Source organism: Leopardus geoffroyi, chromosome D1, assembly GCF_018350155.1.
Source record: "Leopardus geoffroyi isolate Oge1 chromosome D1, O.geoffroyi_Oge1_pat1.0, whole genome shotgun sequence".
Taxonomy (NCBI): Eukaryota; Metazoa; Chordata; class Mammalia; order Carnivora; family Felidae; genus Leopardus; species Leopardus geoffroyi.
The window spans coordinates 70,680,968-70,702,174 of record NC_059329.1 but is presented as its reverse complement, the minus strand read 5'-3'; the positions used below and the strand labels follow the sequence as shown (position 1 = coordinate 70,702,174).

Here is a 21,207-nt window from a genome sequence, read left to right as displayed (position 1 = left end):
GACATGTTCACACTTAACAGTCAGAATTTTCAACATCCCTTTTCAATAATTGAAAAGAAAACCAATAGGATATGGGTGGCTTGAACAGCAATGTTGAACAAATTATTTTGAACATTTAGTGAATGCCCCACCCAACAATAGCAGAATACACATTATTTTGAAATGAGAACAAGTCTCAATAAATTTAAAAGGATTCTGGTGAGACCAGGTATGTTCCTTGACCATGGTGGAGAATTAATTTGGAAACCAGTAACAGAACATAGCTAGGAAACCTCTAAATATGAGGAAACCAACAAGCTTCTAATTTATCCTTCTTATAAAGAAATGATCAAATGGGAAATTGCAAAGTACTGTGAACTGAATGATATTTAGAACACATATCAAAATTTGGGATGCTACCAAAGAGGAAAATAAAGAGAAATTCTTAGCATTAGTTATGTTAGAAAAAAGGAAAGGTCTCAATTCAATGACTGGCTTCTACTTTAAGAAACTAGAAGAAAAAGAGCAAATTAAAGACATAGTAATTGGAAGAAGGTAAATAATAAAGGGTGGAAATTAACAAAATTGAAAATAGAAAAACCATAGAAAGATAAACCTAGTTTTTAGAAGATCAAAGTGACAAATCTACCCAGAATGACCAGGTTAAAAAGAGCAAAGGGCACAGAGTACCAATGTCAGTAATAGGAGAGGTGCCATCACTTCAGATGTTAAAGATATTGAAAAGATAATAAATACTATAAAAAGAAATACCATACTATAAAGAAACTTTATACCAATAAATTCAACAAGTTAGATGAAATGGACATTTCTTAAAAGGTGCACAAAATATCAAAACTCATGAAAAAAATAGATAACATGAATAGTACTGTATCTATAAAATAAATTCAACTGGTTATAAAAACCTTCCCTCGGAGAAAACCTCAGGTCCAGATGGATTCATCGGTAAATTATACCAAACTGATTTTGCTGAAAGTATTCCAGAATATTGAAGATGAGAGAATTCTTTCCAACTCCTTATACGAAGCCAGCATTACTCTGGCTTACCAAAGCCAGACAAAAATTTACGAATACTACAGTCCAATAATTCTTGCAAACATGTATGTAAAAATTCTTAAAATTTTAGTAAATAGAATTTAACAATATATGAAAAGGACAGTGCATCATCACTCAGGTGGGGTCTATTCCAGAAATGCAGTGTTGATTTAACAAAGATGAATCAACACATTTCACCAGATTAACAGACTAATGTAGAAAGATTATGATCTCAGTAGATGCAGAACAAAAAAAGATTTGAGAAAATTCAACATACTGTTAAAAACTCTTTACAAATGGAATAGCAGAAACTTTGTTAACACGCTAAAAGGCATCTTCAGTGAAACCCTACAACTAATAGTGTGCTTAATGGTGAAGGACTGAATGCTGCTGTCACTGCACTGAATGGTCTATGCAGTGAGGTGAGGCCAGAAAAAGAACTGAAAGGCATCCATATCAGAAAGCAACCAAGTTGTCTTTATTAGTAAATGACATGATTGGTCATCTAGAAAAGCCTATGGAATTTACAAAAGAACATCCAGATAAGTGAGTTTAACAATTTCCAGGGTATAACACAAATATACAAAAATCATGTTCCCATTTTTGTAGAGAAGAATGTCCATCGTTGAAAAGAGACCAGAAGAGATAGGTTCCTTAATCTATCCCTTTCCCCAGTTGACATTTTCTAACTTTCTGCAAGTGTTTACTTTTGTGGCAAAGACAGCAATAGAAGTCATTCTTTTAGAAAGATCTTTTTCATTCACACTATGTAAATGTAATTTAGTTTAACAGTTTTAGTAAATACCACTACTTCAACCTTTTACATTGAAAATGTGTAGGATAATATATATTCATTTTATGTTTCTGACAGGCCTACCATTTTAGGTCATCAGCTCTGCCACGCTTCTTGTCTCAATATAACAAAGGCATTGTGATCATAATCATTATTCATTTTTTCTCACATTTATTGAGTGTCTCCTATGTACCAGGTATTAGGGAGTTTTGAGATGAGGAAGACCCACAGTCTCTTGAGGCTTCCGTCCTCTTCATCCTCAGCTCTTCGTGATAGTTTTCTCTCTTGCCTTGTTGTGTTTAAGCTTTTCTAGACTTCTTTTAGTTCTTGGAACTCGGGACACCGCCCGTCCATGGCCCTCACACAGGCCCTTTCTTTTGTCAGGGATACTCTCTTACCCCACCCTTAACCAACTCCGTGCTCTTTATTTGGTTCTTAGTTTAAATGTCATTCCTCGGGGAAGCTTTCCCTGATCTGCCCAGCAGGGTTATAGTCTCTACTAGCACCTTGTACTTTTTCTTACCAGAATTATCACCATTGTATTTAATACTTTGAGTAATCACCAGACTGGAATCTTGTTGCATGGTAATATTTCGTCACAAGTATGTTCTTCTGGGTTGTTCTTCAGAGCTGGACTTCAATATGTGTTGAGCTTTTAAGTCTGTTGGTTTATCTTAAGACAAATCAGCTTGGCCTCTGGCTAGATTAGGAGAGCAGTCTGTGGCCATAGGGTTAGATGGAGCAGATCTGATTTTTAATTCTGTACCTCAGATACAACTCTTGGAATTTCAGGTAACACAGGAAGAAGGACAACAGTTAGCACGACAGCTTAAGGTAACATACATGGAGGCGTCAGCAAAGATTAGGATGAATGTAGATCAAGCTTTCCATGAACTTGTCCGGGTTATAAGGTAAGTGAAACACATCTACGATGTGTTTGTTTGTTTTAACTTATAGAATTTTACAGGTAACCACACTGCTTTTTAAAACCACCAAGTAAGAAAGAAGTTACCATTAAATGTTTTTAGCAAGAAACAGGAAATTATATGTATAAATGCTTCTGTGCACATGATAGGTTAAAAATTTTAATTAAGTACATATTGTATACTAGGAACTTCCTACATATAAAGCCAGATTTAATTATATTGAAGTAGAGAGTACACACAGGGATTTAAAAAAAATTGCACACACAACCTACACCACTTCCAGTGGTATCAGTGGTACGAAGGTAGGGATGACAACAGCTAACATTTGAGTGGAGATCTCTGCCAGATACTGTGTCTGATGCTTTACATGTGTTACCACATTTAAATTTCACCACGACCCAGTAAGCGAAATACTTTCATTTATCCCCACTTTTGGATGGGAGAGCAGGTATAGAGAGGTTAGCTAACTTGTTCAGAGTTTCAGCTTTAAATGGCAGGGCTGGGACTTGAATCTGTGTCTCTGATTCCAGAGCCTGTGTTCTTAGGCTTTGCTTTTTCCCCACATCCTCCCAGACTGCGGGAGCCAGGTAGTAGAGATGCGCTGCTCCAGGTGCTCCCATTCGTGGTGTGAAGTATGATATCCCTCATAACAAAGGGTTTTTCTGTTCTGCTGGCCTAGAAGGCCCCTGTGCTTCAGAAAGTGTTAATGGTTCCAGGAAGCTTGAGGTGAAGGGCAGGTGGCCTGGAGTTAGTTTCTGTGTGAGAAAGATTGAGTTTCCGTATAGTGGGAGGGGTTTGATTTGATTATTTTTAATCTTGGTGGCTTGGCGCCTCCTTTCCCCGTGGGCTCTCTCTAGATCTGCAGGTCTCTCTGCTTGACAGAAACGTGGAGCTATGGGCTTCCTGTACTTTTTTGAACCCCTTGCCTGGGCATTCTCTTTGTGGGGAAAGGAAAGTAAAGATTATAGTTTTTAATTTTTTTAGTGGTTTGTTAAAAGTGCAAGTTCCATTATTTTTGAATGAAAACAGAGTTTCAGTTTTGCAAGATGTAAACAGTTATGGAGGTGGATGGTGGTAGTAGTAACACTGAATATATTTAACACCACTGGACTGTATGCTTAAGAATGGTTAAGATGTCAAGTTCTGTTATGTATTTTAACATGTGTGTATGCGCACACAAACTGATACCTTCTTAAAATAACGTTTACTGCCTTTGAATGCTTTGTCCTTGGTTTTGATCCTCAGAATCTATATCCAAATCCACCATTTAATCTGGAGAAGTGGGTAGAGGCGGCAATTAACAAAATTAATTTTACTTTTATTTTAGATAGGCTTCACAGCCAACAGGGGCTTGAACTCATGATCCTGAGATCAAGAGTTACATGCTTTCCTCACTGAGCTAGCCAGTGCCCCTAGGGAAGGCTTTTTTATGCCAGCCACTGATAGGCCTTTAAACGTAACAAGATCATGTTTAAACCTCTAGCAACTGTGAAAGGTAGAGTTTTATTATTCTCTTCGAAAAAACCAAGGTTCACAGAGGTCAGCTAACTTGTCCAATGCTGACTTGTAGCTAGTAAGTGGCAAAATAGGAATAGAAACTGTGTACCTTGTATGGGTATGTACTTTATATTTTACTCTAGCAATGGTTGCTTTTTTTTTTTTAATGTTTATTTTGGGAGAGAGAGTGCTAGCAGGGGAGAGGGGCAGGACGAGGCAGAATGAATCCTAAGCAGACTTGATGTAGGGCTCCATCTCAGACTGGGAGATCATGATCTGAGGCTAAACCAAGAGTAAGATGCTTGACTCACTGAACCACCCAAGCGCCCCTGGATGTCTGTTCTTAAGTATACCTTACTGTTAATGGAGTTACAAAGTGGGAAGGGAACTTAGAGGTCATTGAGTTCAGTATCTCATCTGATTCCAGACTCACCTATGAGTGGAGCTCAGATAGCTCTGCTTTATGCTGGTGTTGAAACACTTGTGCCTCTCCCCCCGAGATTTGCTTCGATTCCCTAGGTGAAATTCAACATTGAGAAGCATGTGCACATAAACTAGACTTGTCCAAAAAGAATATATTTGTAATAATATGTTACCGGCAGGGTAGCTTTTTATATAGATTTTTCTGTCTTACAGGAAATTTCAAGAGCAGGAATGTCCTCCTTCACCAGAACCAACACGGAAAGAAAAAGACAAGAAAGGCTGCCATTGTGTCATTTTCTAAGAATCCCTTGAATTTTAGCTACCAACTGCCAGGAAAAGCCCTCATCGTCTCCTCCTGTCCTTATGGTTTACATCACATCGTGTTGGTACCTTTCTAGCCTTAGACACAAATGATCACCGTGGTAGCCTTAGACCAAGAAGCTGGCTAATCCTTTCCGTGAAGCTAATCCTATGGTCATTTCAAGACACATTTAAAGGAAACACTAAGGCTGCTTCAAAGATTATCTGATTTCTTAAAAATAATGATCTATATACATAGACATATTCTTTTTTAAGGGCTTACATTTTAATAGGGATGAATCAGTTTTGGAACCTAAGCTGTTTGCCAAGCTGAAGTCATAGGTTGTGAAATTAACTTTTAACTTCTGGAATCATATTGCCTATTGTTACTCTAAATAGAAACATGAGTTGTTTTTAAATGTGAATTTTTGCCTATCTCTAAAAATTTTGATGTCAACTTTAGTTAACCTTAAGTACACTGAATTGAATCCACAGAAGTGAGACATCTCAGACCTTTGCTGATGCTACAGCCTTTGTTTTCCAGTGGCCAAAATACCAAAATGCCTGTTATGTTTATAGATTAAAAACTGCGTATAAAGCCTTTATTACAGCTCCACTCCTAAAGATGATAATAATGTTCTTTGTGGCCAAATATTTGGACTTATTCTGCATTTAGGCATTTCAATGTTCTTGGCTTTTTAAGTTAACTCTTTTCACAGCCATGTTGAGAGTAAAAATAAATAATTTCTGTCTGTCTTCCTTTTCAAGTATTTCTGGATAAGGGATTCAAAAAAAACTAAAACTGTTTTTGTTTGTAATATAAAATATGGAATTGATCTTTCCGGGGTCAGAGATGATTAATGTTTTTGCTATATACTTTTATACATTATTTTCTTATCAAACTAGTTAACAAGTATTTTTATATGTTTGTAAGCAAATATGCTTTCACAGCATACCTTGTGTATATGTAAAGATAAGTATTTAATTCTCACTGTTCACTTTTAACTGACAAAGAAAAAAACAGTGAAAACTACAGAAACTGTGGTAGAGCTGTCCTTGCCATCCCGGTCCTGGTCCTGGTGGCTCCCGCCTTTGGCCAGTCACACACCTGCTTGAGAAACCTCCTCCGTAGACGACAACAGGGTGAGAATCTGAAGTCACTTGTGATGTCCCGTACTAGGTATTGACTGTTCTATCAAGTAGTAAGTGTAAAACTTCTCTTTGACGATTAGTATAACTGTGGATGGCTTCTGATTTTTGTTTTTAATTTTGTGGATTGTGTTTCAACAATTCAGAAGTATGTTCCTGATGGTGAGATACTAAGTGGTATTGCACGGTTGTCACTTTATTGAATGTGTACAACAGCCCCGTGAAGTTGATAAAGCGTACCCTTGTATAGCTTCAGGTGCTAGAATTAAAACTGATCTGTTATCACAAGAGAAGGTTTGATGACTTGTTATTTGGGTGGTTTCTCAAAGGAATGAGTGTTGGAAGAAACTTATTTTAGTAGCTAGCCCTGTGCCTTTTCCCAACAGTGCCCTAGGGTTTGAATCTAAAAATCAATATTGGTTATCTGGCAGGTGAACTTGAAGTGAAATGGCTTGGTGTTCTTAGGGGTTTCCTGACTATTAAGTCAGCATTTCTTAAACTTTTTCTATGAAGTGCTCCTGACAGAAACCCCTATATCTAAAGGAGATACCGCTGAAGACAAAGCCTAAAGCAGCTGAGGCAGAGCGCATACATTTATTTGAATACTAATTAAAATTACTGCCCAGAAAGGTACCATATTTATCCTGTGGGTTTTGGTATTATAGCACCATCGCATGTCTTTGTTAGGACTTTCAGTTGGGATTTTTTACAATGTTTATTTCTTTTTATTTTGAGAGAGAGAGAGAGAGAGAGTGTGTGTGTGTGTGTGTGTGTGTGTGTGTGTGATAGAGAGAGAGAGAGAGAGAGAGAGAGAGAGAGAGAGAGAGAGAGAGAATGTGTGTGCACGTGTGTATGAGCTGGGGGAGGGGCAGAGAGAATCGCTAGCAGGCTCCATGATGTCGGCACAGAGCCCCATGAGGGGCTCAGTCTCACAACTGTGAGATCATGATCTGAGCTGAAATCAAGAGTTGGACACTTAACTGACTGAACCACCCAGGCGCCTTGGGAAAAATGTAAAGTTATCATAGGTAACCTCAGATAACAAGAGATTATCTACATAATAGGCAGATTTAATGGAGAACATTTTATTCTGAATAGATGATTTGTAGCAACACAGTTTGAAGGTTAAATTTATATCAGTTGACTTTTTTTCCCCTCTCTGTGCTTCACTTAGAATACTTTTTATTGCTACACCTTCAAGTTCCCTAATGTTTTCTTCCTCAGTTATTTAATCTGCTATTAATCACATTGAATGAATTTTTTATTTTAGACCTTGTGTTTTCTTTTCTCTTTCCTGTAGAGGTTCTATTTGGTTCTTTTTTACATCATCCATTTCTCTCATTATGCTCATGTATTTCTCTTATCCAGCCCCTCTCAACTGAGTTTCCAGAGAATTGAGCCTAATGCATGTCTGTGGTGTGCAATGAATTAACTTCTCTTCAGTGCATCTAGAGTGGTTCTAGCTGTGTACCATCCTTGGGAGAATTGAGAAAGGCTGCTTTGAATATTTGAACATGGTTTTTATGGTTCTTTTAAAGTCCTTGTCTGTGGAACTCATTTATCTGTATAATTTTTGGATCTGTTTCTATTGACTGACAAAATTTTCTCTAGTTATGGGTCACATTCTTCTGCCTTTTTATTTATTTATTTATTTTTTTGCACATCTAGTAAGTTTTGATTGGATGCTAGACATTGTGTATTTTATGTTGTTGGGTGCCTAGATCTTGTCTTCATTTAAAGATTTTTTTCCCCCTGGTAATTAATTTACTTGTAGTTCAGTTTAATCCTTTCAGGTCTTTTACATTTTATATAGTCTCAAGTATCTTTTTTTTCCCCCAGGATGGTTTAGCTCTACTACTAAGGTGTGGCCCTTTTGGTGTCTCTACTGAATGCCCTGCATAATCAGTGATGACTCTCTGATTCGGCTGATGGAAACTGAAAAGTTCCCAGCCTTTGTGAGCTCTGGGGAACCATACTGTCTATAGCTCCTGGGACATTCTTTGCCCAGCTCCTGGAGTTTCATCCTGTACATGCATATCTTAGTATCAAGCAGAGACTTGGTGACCCCGGGCATATTTTTGGAGTTCTTTTTTCTGTGTAGCTGCCTCCCCTCCAGAACTTTGTCCTGCAACTTTCACCTGCCTCAAGCTCCTGGTGTCTGGGACAGATCGATCTCCAGTGTCTTTTCAGCTTAGGAAAACAATTATGTCCTGCTTAGAATCCCCCATCCCCTCTACAATCTGGAATGTGCCTCTAGGCAGAAAGGGCAATCTTAAGGCTTACCTTTTTGATTCTCCACCATCAGAGATGGTAGTCCTGTGCTGCCTGGTGTAGAATGGCTGAAAACAGGTGTTTCACATATTAACTCCAGTTTTTTGATTGTCTACGGTAGGAGGGTAAATCTGGCTACTGCTACTTCTCTATCAGAAGCCAGAGTCTCTCCCATTTAATATCCATCATACAGTCAGAGGTGCCTTGTAGGTCTTGAAATCTAATTTCAAATCTTTTTTCACAAAGAATGGCCAGTCTCATGGCAAGAAGAAGTCTTTGCCTGTGGGACCATTTTTTTATTCTATAGCTGGAGGATTGGCAGACTTGTTTTGTAACAGGCCAAAAGTTAATATAAATATTATCTTAGGTTTTGTGGGCCATATGGTCTCTGTCCCAGCTACTCATGTCTGCCATTGTAGCACCAAGGCAGCCATAAACAATCTATGAACAAATGAATGTGGCTGTGTTCCAATAAAACTTTATGTGGGGACACTGAAATTTATATTTCATATCATTTTCATGTCATGAAATATTAATCATCTTTTGAATTAAAAAAATTCATTTAAAATTGTAAAAACCATTCTGTACAAAAACAGATGGCAGATTGGATTTGATCTGTGGGCCACGTTTTGCCAATCTTGCTCTATAGCACATTTATCATTTGAGGTTACATTCCCAACTTTAGAACCTCTTCTCTCTATATATGTGAAAATTCTTTCAAACAGGATTTCCTGAATTGATAATCATGAATTTAATTTTGTCTCTACATTTGTTTAGGGATTTACAGTATTTCAGGATTGGACATTATGCCCTATTGGCATACATCTTACATTGATGATTCCTCTAAATTTGGGGCCTCAAAGTTTTGTAATATAAATTGGTTCCTTTAGCATTTGACTTAAAAAAAAAAAAAATGTTTATTTTCAGAGAGACCGTGAGAGGGAGGGAGGAGAGAGAAGGAGAGAAAGAATCCCAAGCAGGTTCCACGCTTTGTGCAGAGCCTGACAGTGGTGCTCGATCTTAGGACTGTGAGATCATGACCTGAACTGAAATTAAGAGTTGGACGCTCAACCGACTGAGGCGCCCCTGGGGCCCCTATCATTTGACTTAAAAAATTTGCTATAATGAGGTTGTATATACTTCAGGTCTAGCTTGTTCCTCTTCTGACTTTTCATCACCACTAATCTTAATTTTATTTCTTTTCCCATTCCCATACATAAAGATCCCATTAAGCAGATAACTGGAAGATAATAGGAGGAGATGATAAAGTGGTTACTTTCAATACCGCCTGACCACTTAAGAGTATTTAACCAGTAACTGCATGGAAAGCTTCAAGGAGCTTTTTAGAAACGTTATTTTAATTTGAACAAATGTCTTTGTGCAAGGCTTCATTAGCTGTTCTGGGGGAAATAGGTACATGTGATGCTTTTCCTTCCTACAAACTATTTGGTATCTAGTGGAGAAAGATTATGAGTGAGAAAACAAATGCCAGGGCTGCAGTGTAGGCAGAATAAGTGTGCACAAAGCTGTCCGGTCCAGCAGATGGTATATGTTCTTTCTGGAAAATCTGAGGGAGCCTCTTAGTTAGAAGTGGTGCTTTAGCCAGAGCTTGATGGATTGGTGGGATTTGAGATGGGGAGGAGAGGAGAGGAGTGAGGTGGTGGAAAGGCTGGGGAAAAGCCTGGGCAAAGACACATTTTGGCAGAATGCAGGGAGTATTCTGGGATTGGAACCTTAATCTAAAAGGATTTGAAGTGCAGTGGGGAAAAATAATGATAAAGTAGACTGGGCTTGGGTTGTGGAGAGCTTTAAATAGGATGGCCCTTCTGTAGGTAATGGGGAACTGCCAAGGATTCTGAACAGGGAATGGCTGGATCGGGTGGGAGTATGAATGATGGAGAAGTGCAGGTTTAGGGAAGAGTGGTCAGGTAAGAGGTAATTGGAGTCATGAAATCTGTCTCTTTCCAATTTGTTCTGCCATCCATGTTATTGCAATGGCCTTTGAAGTAGTCTTTTTATTTGCATTTTGCCCCCACAAAGCTGTTGTGTAAATACAGGCCATAAATTAAATGTTCCACTGCTGCTTAAAATCTGTCATCACCTCAATGCACTTGGACCAGTATCCAAATTCCTTACCATAGTGCACAGAGACAGCCCCTTGCAGGATCTGTCATCTCCTTGCTTCTCACATTCAGGCTGATTTGCTTTTTTACACTCTATAGGATGCTAGTATTTCCCAGACCGTTGATTCACTTGACTGTTCCAATTAGCTGTTTCATTCTTTTGCTTTTAATTTAGATGCCACCTGCTCAGAGAGCTCTCTTTGACCACATTGCCCTGTATTTACTTAGTGACACGGAGGCATCTGTGAGTATTTTGTCTGTCTTGTCTCATCTGCACTTGGGTGTCACAGGCTCCGAGAGGGCAGAACCATGTGTGCCACGTACACAGCTTTACCCCCCTTGCCTGGCAGTTGCAGAAAAACCATTTGGTCAATGAAGAGGACACACGGGCAACCCTCTGGTGATAGAAATGTATGGTGATTGTGGCGGTTATGTACAGGGGTTAGTCCCGGAGGCATTTGGGAATGGGGATTGGAGCTGCAGAAAGAGGCTAGGACTGCAAGTGCAGATTTGGAATTTATCTGTTTTGAGCTGATGTTTGAACAGGCGGGAGTGGATGGAAGTAGAGTTTGAGAGAAGATCCAAGGGTAAAACTTCGAGGGGGAAAACGAACACTTGGGGATGAAAGCTTAAAAGGCAGCAAAAACCCAAGAGAAGCAGTCAGAAACTGGAGAGAACCAGGAGATTATTGTCAAAGAAGCCAAAGGGGTGGCCACAGCGGAGGGCTGTAAAAGACTGGGGTGGTGGCGGAGGGGGGCAGGTCCAGAGGGGTAAGAGGCAGTGTGGTTGCGTAGATGCTTGCTGGTAACTTGGAAGGTTTTGTGTCCGTCATCTGGCAGGAGCCAGATTATAGTGGTCGTGGTGTGATTGGAGTGCAAGGAAGTGGAAGACGTGTGGGCTACCATTCTGGGAAGTTCTGTGGCAAAATCAGAGGGTGATGGGGCTGTTCTCTTCCTTGATAGGATGTTAGAGGAGCAGGAAGAGCCAGGGCCTGGTACCTAATCATAGGTAGGTAGGTGTACAAGTCTGTAAGTACGTATTGCCATGTGGACACTTAGGCTCTGGAGAGATCTAGAGGCTGACACTTTGCGGGCCAGGATCCCTTTCTGATGGGGCAGCGAGCATGGCGTGGTTCTGTGCTTGCTTCTCCGACCGGCTGAGGTGAATGGCCAGTTTGAAGAATTAACTCCTCTCCGCTGCTGTGGAATGATAGCCTTGCTAAATGTAACTTAAAGAAATCAGCTACTTAGAAAAGTAATCATCCTCTTGGCTATACTGGCAATCACTGGAAACGTTTCTGAACATCTGCTTTCAATTTTTGTATCATCGTAGGACGGTAACAGGTGGTGGAAGCTCTCAGGCTGTGCTAGCACAGTGCGTAAGGGAGCGGATCCAGGTGTTTTCCACCAGTGCTCTTTCAGCCTTCCCAGATGGGCCAGGGGTTCCAGGGAAAGATCACGCAGTAGGGTTGCTTGCCTCTAAAATACAGACTCTCCTTTTTTTACAGAAGAAAATACAGACCCTACTTTGATAAAACCCCAAGTGTTGTAAAGGAGTCAGTAGTCTTGAATAAGCTGTTTGTTCTTTTCCCTTCTGCTAATACTTCAAATTATTTGGAGTAAAGGAAAACCGTTCAAACACGTAAAGCTAAAATACGAGAACGGTTAACTTAAATATGAGAACTGCTAAAATATGAGAACTTTACCAGTTCTAAAGCCAGGAAGTGGTTAAGAACACATTCTGAATTTCATGAAGCACTTAGAGCAATATGAGAAAATGTTAATGAATGCTATCTTATGTTCGACATTGTAAATGTTAAGAGAAAAATCTGAAATTGCATTTTGGTCTGAGGAGAGCTGGGTTAAAAGTATTACGTGTGTATTTTATTTGTCAGGACATTTTCAGTTATAAATGACAGAAACGCAGCTCAGGCCAGCTTCCGCACAACGTGGGCCTTTGCTGGTTTACAGAGGTATGAGGGACTGGTGGGGCGAGGCTGGCATCCAGCGACTCCTCCGTTGGATGCCATCAGACTCCCAAGGTGAGAATTGGCTGAACTGGGGAGGTGGAGCAGAGGAGTCCTTTCACGGAAGCCTGCTGCTGTCAAAGCCTGAGCCAGAAAAGGTGACATTCCTGGCCCCAGCTCTCTCAGCAACTCAGGACCACACCAGTGTTTTAAACACAGCTTCCCAGTGCTGGCCCACAGAGTGCCTAAAACCTCTTGAACCAAAGGGGTCTACAGCAGGGATGCCGTTATTTAAATTTGACATTTTAGTACAGATCTTTTACTCACAGATTTCAAAGGATTCAAATGGAAGAATTATCTTCATGCTCATTAGCATCCAGCCGCTATTTATAGTTTGTCACAGCATTTCACTCATTTTCAAAAGGGACTAATTTATTTCACTCATCCTCCCTACTTTTGGGCAACATGAAGAACAAAACGAATCATTCCCTGTGGTAATTAGGGATTGAACATTTATGTTTACTCTTATTTGGACAATAGTGTCCTTTTCTTTGGGGAAGAAGGGACTAAGCGTACAGTCCTGGGACACTATAATATTTAGCCCCTTGAAACTGTTGCCTGAAATATGTGGGCTGTTAGGTCACAGCATTAGATATTTGTTGTGTATGGACCTTTTAGTCATGGACTTGACCTGGACTCAGTTTCTGGAGAATTGTAGTTCTGTGAGAATGTGTCATGTACTCTCACTTCCCAGAAGAAGTATACAGACTTTGGAGTGAGCCTAAAACATGTTTAATACACAAAGTTTAAATTACACACATAGTACAAAATCTTTAATTTTTTTCAGTTCTGGGTCTGAAAAAGTGCAGGCTTTTTCTCTTTAGCTACGACAGACTTCCTTCAATTAATGCATCAGCAAGGAAGGTTTCAGGTGAGTGACCCATGGTCTGGTTGGGGAATAGATCTCTGAATTTATTGTCATCTTAAAATGTGGATGTAAATATATACAACAATTATACCTCCTCTTTATATGACGGTTTTTACTGGGTGTCTCATCTGTTTATTATCCCAAGTAGAAGTTGAAACAATTTCATTTTTATAGTAAAGTATTTCCAAAATGACTGGTTAGCCAGAAAAACTATAAACTACCTAACCCAAGACTTTGGTAATAAAGAGATTTGATGCTTCTTATAAATTCCTCCTTGCAACCAAAAGAAATAACACATAACAAGACGCATGTTACCCATCCTCAGCCCTTATCCAGTTACTTGGTTTTAAGTCTCCAAAATTAATATTAAAAATGTATCCAGTAGAGGCCTGATAAGAACATGGGACACTAGGGTGGCTTGTCCTTAGTACTTAGGAATCACTGACTTGACCTTTGATTTTCATGGGGTGGATATCTGCCTCCAGGTGGCTGAGAGGAATGCACAAGCAGGCGGGTTCTGTATCAAGACTTTTTGTCCGAATGAAACCTCTTATTTCCTTATGTTACACTCCTTCCTGAGGTGAGAAAGCAGTCCATTTAAGGATCACAAAAATAATATTGGAAACAGCTGAAAGTTCCAGAAGACTCAGGGCTGTGTTGGTTGGTAATAATGGCCCCTCTTGAATGAGGGACCAGAAACCCTGTCTTTTGCTGCATATGATTCAGGCAGATAACTGCAAGAAGTCCCAACCTCATGAACACTTAGTTTAAAAACACAGCAGACAGACCCAAATGAGTTTTTTTTTATTGAACGGTCTTTGATGTTAAAGAAAATACAGATTCAGGGCAATATCATATGTTTGTTGTGTTTGGAGACATCCTGATGGGTTTAATGCAAATTCTTAAAGTAGTGTATTCAAAACCACGTATGCATCTCATCCGGGATACATATTTGGATTAAGCATAATGAAAACCTGCAACAGAAATGAAACAGTTTTAACAATAAATGAATAAGTAAAAACTGCTGCTAGACTCAGCTCAGTAAAATGTCCTTTTACACGAATTCCTGGTAGTCAGAATCCCTGAATTTGGTGCGTATGAGTGCTTGGAAGGGGATGGAAAACCGTGGCCTTTCCTATGCAGGTGATGGAGGGCCCAGAGCCCCACTGTGGAAAGCTGAGGTGAATTTGGCTTCCCACCAGATATTCTTACCCAGCCTGATTCTGTAATACCTTTCTCCCTAGCTTTCTTTCTTGGTCTCTGAAACACTTTTTCTTTCTACATATAAAACTTTAGGACTAAAAAAAAAAAAAAAAAAACACCTTTTAACGTACAAAGATAGTATTTTTTGTTGAAGCAATGGCTTTGTGGGATGCAGGCAGCTGATGTATAACTAAAAGATGTTTTGGTAGAACTGGTTTCAAAACTTAAAATCTAGATGCGTTGTCAGAAGATCTTAAAAGTGTAGGTTTGGGACTCCTCTAGAGAGGCCAGTTTTGCTGCCTGGGTCCTAGTAAGGATGTAATGTCAGAAGGTTTATAAGTTTATAAGGCTGGCGTCCTTAGAATTGTGCGCCCCCCCCCCCCCCCCCCAAAAAAAAAAGAAGCTAGGGAAAGGTACTTTCTAGACTTAGTACCTTTTACCTCAGGTGTAAGAAGTGGCAACCTTAAATTCCAATAAAGCAGCCAAAGTTTCTTTTCTCTGGGGTATCAGGAACCAATATTAGGAGGGGAGATACATTTCTGAAAGAAAAGCCACTCTACATCAATGCACTTCACATCTACCAGCTCTTTGTTCCCCAATAACTGTTGATGACAGAGGAGACTCAACAAGGGACCCTAAATTCCACTAAATGAAAAGAGATGGGCAAACGAGGTTCCTACAAGAGCAAGCAGGCCAAAGACAAGAGTGAGGGGAATCTGCACTCTCCGTGTGAGCAGGACTGTTTCCTCCCCACTGCACCCTGGGACCGAGGCACGGAATCCCTTCCACACCTGGCTGCCGCTCCCTGTGGAGGGGGCCAGGCTTGTATCGGCTGCCCAGGTGGGTGCTCCAGAGGGACACATGTCCATCCAGTACAGGTAGCTGACACTACTCACTTCTGTGCTGGAGGAGGGCCATCTGGGGATGAGGGAGCCCCACGCAGCCTCTGCATACCAAGAAGCAGACAGAAAGGAAGTCCCTGGCATCAACAAGACTGGTGGGTGAACCACACTGCAGAAATGAAAACTAATGTATACAATTTAAATTGCCTTAAACAACAAGCAAACACACACTCCAGCCATCGATGACTGTGCAAGCCAGGGTGCAGCCCCGGAAAACTTACACCCTTGTTAACAAGGGTGAACATTGCACGCTCTGATCTCCTTCTTGTCCTTGCAGCTGGTAAACTGGGAGCTTTTGAACCTCTTCTTGACGGTCATGTAGCGTTCCTGGATCCCACCACCGCACAGTTTGGTGCATTCCGACCAGGCTGTCCATGGGCGCATCCTGCATCCTGGAAGCAGGAGGTCAGGTTAGGCCAGCAGAAATGGGGGGACCAAACTGAATGCTGAACTCCAGGCCACAGCTATGAAACTGAGTTGTCTGGGCTTCCCTGCTCTTGTATGGAATGATGGGTTGAGTTTAATAATGGTTAGGGCCCTTATTAGAGACTGTCAACTCCTATGTGTCCATAAATGCTGTTGCAGCATTTCCCATCAAGGGGCAGAGTCCACATTGCCACCTCTGGAATCTGGGCTTGGCTGTTTGACTTGCTTTGGCCAATGGGACATGAGCAAACAGGCTGGAAAAGGCTGGTAGGAAACCCCCCGCCCCCACCATGTCAGCAAGCCTGGCTAGACTGCTGGAGAGAACGTGTGGCGAGAGACTCCAGCCAGTCTTTCTGAGGCCCCAGAAGTGCAGGTGAGGCCGGTCTAGACCTTCTAGCCCCAGCCGAGCCTCCAGTTGTCAGGAGCTACAGGAGTCTCAGCAGGACCTCAGAAGACCCACCTAGCTGAGCCAGCTCCTGCCACGGACCTGCAGAATCCTAGTAGTTTCGGGGTGGCTTGGTGATGGCAGTTAGCACTCGAGCAATTAAACCACTTTATCCTAATGCTTTGCTCCCCAGGTACGTGGTCTCCTAAATACATTCAAGTGTGATTAATTTCCCTACACAGATAAACATGCTTGCCTTAAAACTTAACCTGACTCAGAGGTTACAGGAGATCTTTTCAAAAAATGTTTTCAAGATCCTCTACATTACTCTTGTACAACCAGGCACGTTTACTATGCTAAGTTTTATGGAGGAGAAGGCCATGGCACAGTGTCTGCCTGGCACATAGTTGGGCTTAATCACCATTTCGTGAATGGCTGACTACCCTGTCCCAACAGATAGCACTTTGATATGCACACCTCTCCTTAACGGACAGTGAACGATCAGGTGGCTCTTCAGATCTGTATTTCTCTGTCCTGTCGGGGTGAAAGGCCTTAGGAAAGAGAATGTGGGGTAAATTGAGCTGTGCCTTTTAAAATAGCAACACAGTGTACCTATTAACCTTCAAACATGACACCTTCCTCACCCACTCCAGAGAATCCAAACACCATCAATCAGTCTGTACTAAGGGCTGAACCATGAATCTGTCACTGGCAAAAGTATGAAATAATGACATTGTAGTCTTTGCTTGTGGACCAGCTTATTCAACAGTGAAGCCCCAGGTTTTTGTTGTTTTTTTAGTGCCAGAGTAGGGGACACACTCTTTTTCCTGGGCTACAAACAGAAGTGGCCTCTGGGCCTCTGTTTTTGCCACCTCAGCACAGGTGTGTTAAGTCACTCCTGCTTAGAACTTCTCACAGGATCAAGTCTCAAAACCTCAGCAGGCTTATGGTCTGGTCCCCACGTCTCCAGGTTTCCTGCCTCTCCCCTTGTATTCTGCTCCATCTGCCCCCTATTTATTGACCATCTCATGCTCTGTGGCATTTCTGTGCCGTGGCGAGCCCTGTCCCTGCTGCTGGGGATGCCTTCAACTCGCAAACCCCTATCAATTTTCAAGACCCACTTCCCCTGCTTTGACATTTCCCCCCCCCCCCCCCCCCCCCCCCCCCCGAACTCCAGCTTCAGGCTTGGGAGCAGTACCTGGGAACTGCTCGCCTCCGGACTCTTCCCTCAGCTGCTCATTCCGCCGGCTCTCTCGGGCCTCTCTCCAGCGCAGCTTCTGGATGGATGGATTTCTCAGGCATTTCCGGATACGGCATTTTTTTCGTTGCACGGTCTCTGGGCAGGGTGCACCTCCAAACTGTGGCTCCATTTGGATCATCCGGGTTCGAATCATGTGGCCTTTCCCACAGGACTTGTTACATTCCGACCACTGAGACCACTCGGTGAGCTCACAGTCAATGGCTGGCAAGACACAGATGGGCAGGAGTGGATCTCATGTCTGAAACAGCATATGGCCACTTGTGTTTTCCTCTGAACATCTCCACACAAGTCTGAGAGATGCAGAGAAGGTGCTGTTTTCCCATTTTACAGAAGAAACTGGGAGGTTCCTACACGCAGATTGACTTCAGCCCACAGGGTTGGTGCCCAGGTCATAACCCACCTTCTGTGCCCAAATGACTCGAGGAATTTGGAAGATATGTTCAGAGTCTCTCACCCTTCCCTGTGAGCAGCTAGAGTATTGTCAAATCAGCCCTAAGTGGCATAGAGCCATCTTCCACAGTCCCAAGGACTGGGTATTTTTCAGAGCTGACCCCTGTGGACCAATACCCAAGGCCACTGTGACTTTTGCAGTAAGACTCTGGTAGCTTCTCGTTCAACATCTCCCCGGGTCCTATAGATGGCAGTTTGTGCAAAAATCGCAGGAGCCAGAATCAGAAAATTCATTAGAGAAGAGGGGTGGGGACAAGTGGGGGTCTTAATGGTCTATCAGGGTATAGGATCCAGCAAATTCTTATTAAGCCAACACCTCACAAAGTAGAGGGAAAATAACGCAACGGTCTGATTCTGAGAATGTGACCTAAGGAGGCAAAGAATTCTGGACTCCTCACTGGGTCTGCAGAATGTAGATCTAGGAAGAACTCATTTGGGTCAGTAGTTTTTGGCCTTTCTCCCTGTGAGCTCAGGCAGCTTATGTGTAAAATGAGGATAATGGTATTTTTCTCATGAGTTGTGAAGACTAAATGAAATCTTCCCAGCTCAGTTCCTGGCACACAGGAAGCGTTGTTCTCCATTCAGTGAACCCTGTGAATATACATTTCAGTGGGTAAGTGTCTCAGTCAGAGGTTCTGGAGCCCCCACGCTTGGTGAGATGGGTTGAACACAGGGTCAACCTTAGTTATTCAAAGCCTCAGCCTCAGTTTGATGGTCTGGGTCATCTCCACACATGACCACATGTAGCTAAAACAGCTCGGGAACTGTAATATGTAACACTGAGTGTAACACACCTGCTAGGTCTAGTGTTTGGCACTTTGTACCAGTTATGTGGTTTAATCCTCAGAGGAACCTAGGAAATGTTTCTTGCTATTTTACAGTTGAGCAGGGGGCGGTCATCTGTGTAAGGAACAAAGCTGGGACCTTCCTCTCAGAGGAAGCCAAAAAAACCCATCCTAGCAAGCCTGTCTGACTTTCTACTTCCTAAAAGAGAAGCTCTCTTGGAAGATTAGCCAGAAAAATGGGCTTCCTCCCTCTCCTTGGAGATCAGTACCCGAGAAATGCAGGTGATCAAAGAGGTTTTGGAAGAGGCGGGGGTGGGCATTGAGCTTTTCGTTGCTGGTCTTAGCAAGGCTGCAAAAGTACAGAAGTTACTGACTTCACGTCCACCCTCTAGTCGTGGGCAAATGGTCACAGGGAAAAATAATAGAAGTAAAAAGGTTGGAAAGCCCATGGATCAGAGAGTTGTGGAGGGGGGAGGGCAAGAGCCACATAATGAGGCTCCTTGACAAGGAGCCTGTGCTATGTGTTTCCCATCTCCGTCTCCTCTTTAGACTTCATAGCAACGTGCAGTTTGGGTGTCGTGTAGCTGGTAGCAGGACCCCCTCTTGCTAGTGAGGAGACTGAAGGTTAAAGATCTGTGCTAACATGGAGACCCAAAGCCTGTGCTCTTTGTCCCCAGCAGGCGGCTGGGCTGCAGGACTTACGGCATTCGGGCAGCATGCACTTCTCCACCTGCTCCAGCTCCTCGTTACAGTCCCCGAGTTCCGCCAGAGACTTGAGCATCCGCTGGCGGGTCCGCATGCCCTTCCCGCAGGTCACACTGCAGTCACTCCACTCGGACCACGGGGACAGCAAGCAGGGGATGGTGTCTAGGCCAAGAGCCAGGTTTGCCACTGAGAACAGGCTCCCTTTACTTTCTTTGATTTCCCTGTGTCCCCTACCCTCTGTTCCCCACTCTGGCCCCTGGAGTCGAGTGCCATGGACCGACGGCCTTCAGGTGACCCAAGTGACCCCGTGGAGCAAGAAGTGGCTCAGCAGACTACTGCCCTTCCTGTCACTCTCCTGCATCTCCCCTGCTGATGTAGCTCAGCAATAGGAATACACAAGTCCCCGCCTGCAACACCCCACACTCCCCCAAGACCATGCAGTACATTTTTGGACACTTTGTTGCTAAAATCCCTAGGGTGACCGCTACTCATGTGCATGTGTGCGCATGTGTACTGATGTGTGGGTCTGTGTGCATTTGTGGGTAGAGCTGGGGTTGTAATGCTTTATGGGGCCAGGCATGTCCAGAGCAGAACAAGAGTGGGGGCCTATGACCTGAGGGGTGGATGTCCTGCCCGAATGTATTACAATATCACCCGCCTCCCACCAGGATACTCTGGGGTCCTATAAAACACAGCTGCTGACGAGTGCTTTCCAGAGGTCGCCAGTTTGCCATCCCAGCCTCTCTCAGAATGTCCCTCAAGGGAAGCCCCGCTTGATGGCTCTTGCAAGGACAGTGGGCCGTATGTTCTCCCAGCACGCGCCCAGCCTCCGACCTTGCTGGTGGTAGCGGCAGGGGTTCTGTGGTCCGGCACACCGCCCCCATCCCCTGCCCCACGGCCACTCACGACACTCGGGCATCATGCACTTCTCTGCCTGGGAGGTCTCGGCCTTGCACGCAGAGCCGTCCGCCGGGCTCATCTTGACCATGCGATGCCGCTTCTTCATGCCCATCCCGCAGGTGGCGCTGCAGTCATCCCACTCGCCCCACTCGGTCATCAGGCAGCTGCTGGGAGCTGGGAGGCCAACCCTGTTGGGGTCACGGCTGCCGCCTTGGGAGCACCCCCTCTCCTCCCCTAGCCCCTGCTGGCTGGGCACGCCTACTCACAGCACTCCTCATTGACCGTGCACTTCTCTGTCTCCTCAGTGGGCAGCGTGCACACAGAGCCGTCCTCAGGGAACTGCTTCACATACCTCTCCCGGGACCGCATGCCCATGCCACAGGAGATGCTGCAGGGCGACCAGGTGATCCACTCGGACATGGTGCAGGTGGAGCCGTCTGCAACACACGAGCAGGCGCTGCTGCAGCCCGCGTGCCCAGCTCTCCAGGGCAGGAATCGAGAAGGAACTGGCTGTCTTTTCCCCATTGTGTATTCTTGCCTCTTTTGTCAAAGATTAACTGACCATAGAATCACGAGTTTGTTTCTGGGCTTTCTGTCCTGTTCCGCTGATCTACAAGGTCTGTTTTTGTGCCAGTGCACGGTTTTGAATGGGGAAAAAGATGGTCTCTTCAACAAATGGTGATGGGAACGCTGGAGAGCTACATGCAAAAGAATGAAACTGGACCACTTTCTTGCACCGTACATAAAAATAAAATGGCTTAAGACCTAAATGTGAGACCTGA

The 21,207-nt window shown here is 43.1% G+C and overlaps 2 protein-coding genes across 5 annotated transcripts in view; one reads left to right on the top strand and one right to left on the bottom strand.

Annotated features, from left to right (window-relative positions):
- Positions 1-6,408, top strand: part of RRAS2 (RAS related 2) — a 74,975-nt gene extending 68,567 nt beyond the window's left edge. For all 3 annotated transcript variants that reach the window (XM_045484603.1, XM_045484604.1, XM_045484607.1), the window contains exons 5-6: positions 2,618-2,736; positions 4,885-6,408. In XM_045484603.1, the coding sequence (XP_045340559.1) occupies positions 2,618-2,736; positions 4,885-4,972 (207 nt within the window). In that variant the 3' untranslated portion in view covers positions 4,973-6,408. The remainder of the gene's footprint in view (positions 1-2,617; positions 2,737-4,884) is intronic.
- Positions 6,409-14,193: 7,785 nt separating this feature from the next.
- The window catches only part of SPON1 (spondin 1), a 263,015-nt gene continuing 256,001 nt past the window's right edge, over positions 14,194-21,207 (bottom strand). Inside the window, exons 12-17 of one of the 2 annotated variants that reach the window (XR_006714095.1) lie at positions 20,692-20,862; positions 20,432-20,599; positions 19,523-19,687; positions 17,523-17,786; positions 15,508-15,905; positions 14,194-14,382 (exon numbers count right to left, since the gene is read on the bottom strand). Coding sequence is in view for 1 of the 2 variants with exons in the window: in XM_045484602.1 (XP_045340558.1) it covers positions 15,742-15,905; positions 17,523-17,786; positions 19,523-19,687; positions 20,432-20,599; positions 20,692-20,862 (932 nt within the window). In the remaining variant the exon portion in view is untranslated. The remainder of the gene's footprint in view (positions 14,383-15,507; positions 15,906-17,522; positions 17,787-19,522; positions 19,688-20,431; positions 20,600-20,691; positions 20,863-21,207) is intronic. The other variant, XM_045484602.1, reaches the window with a different exon arrangement.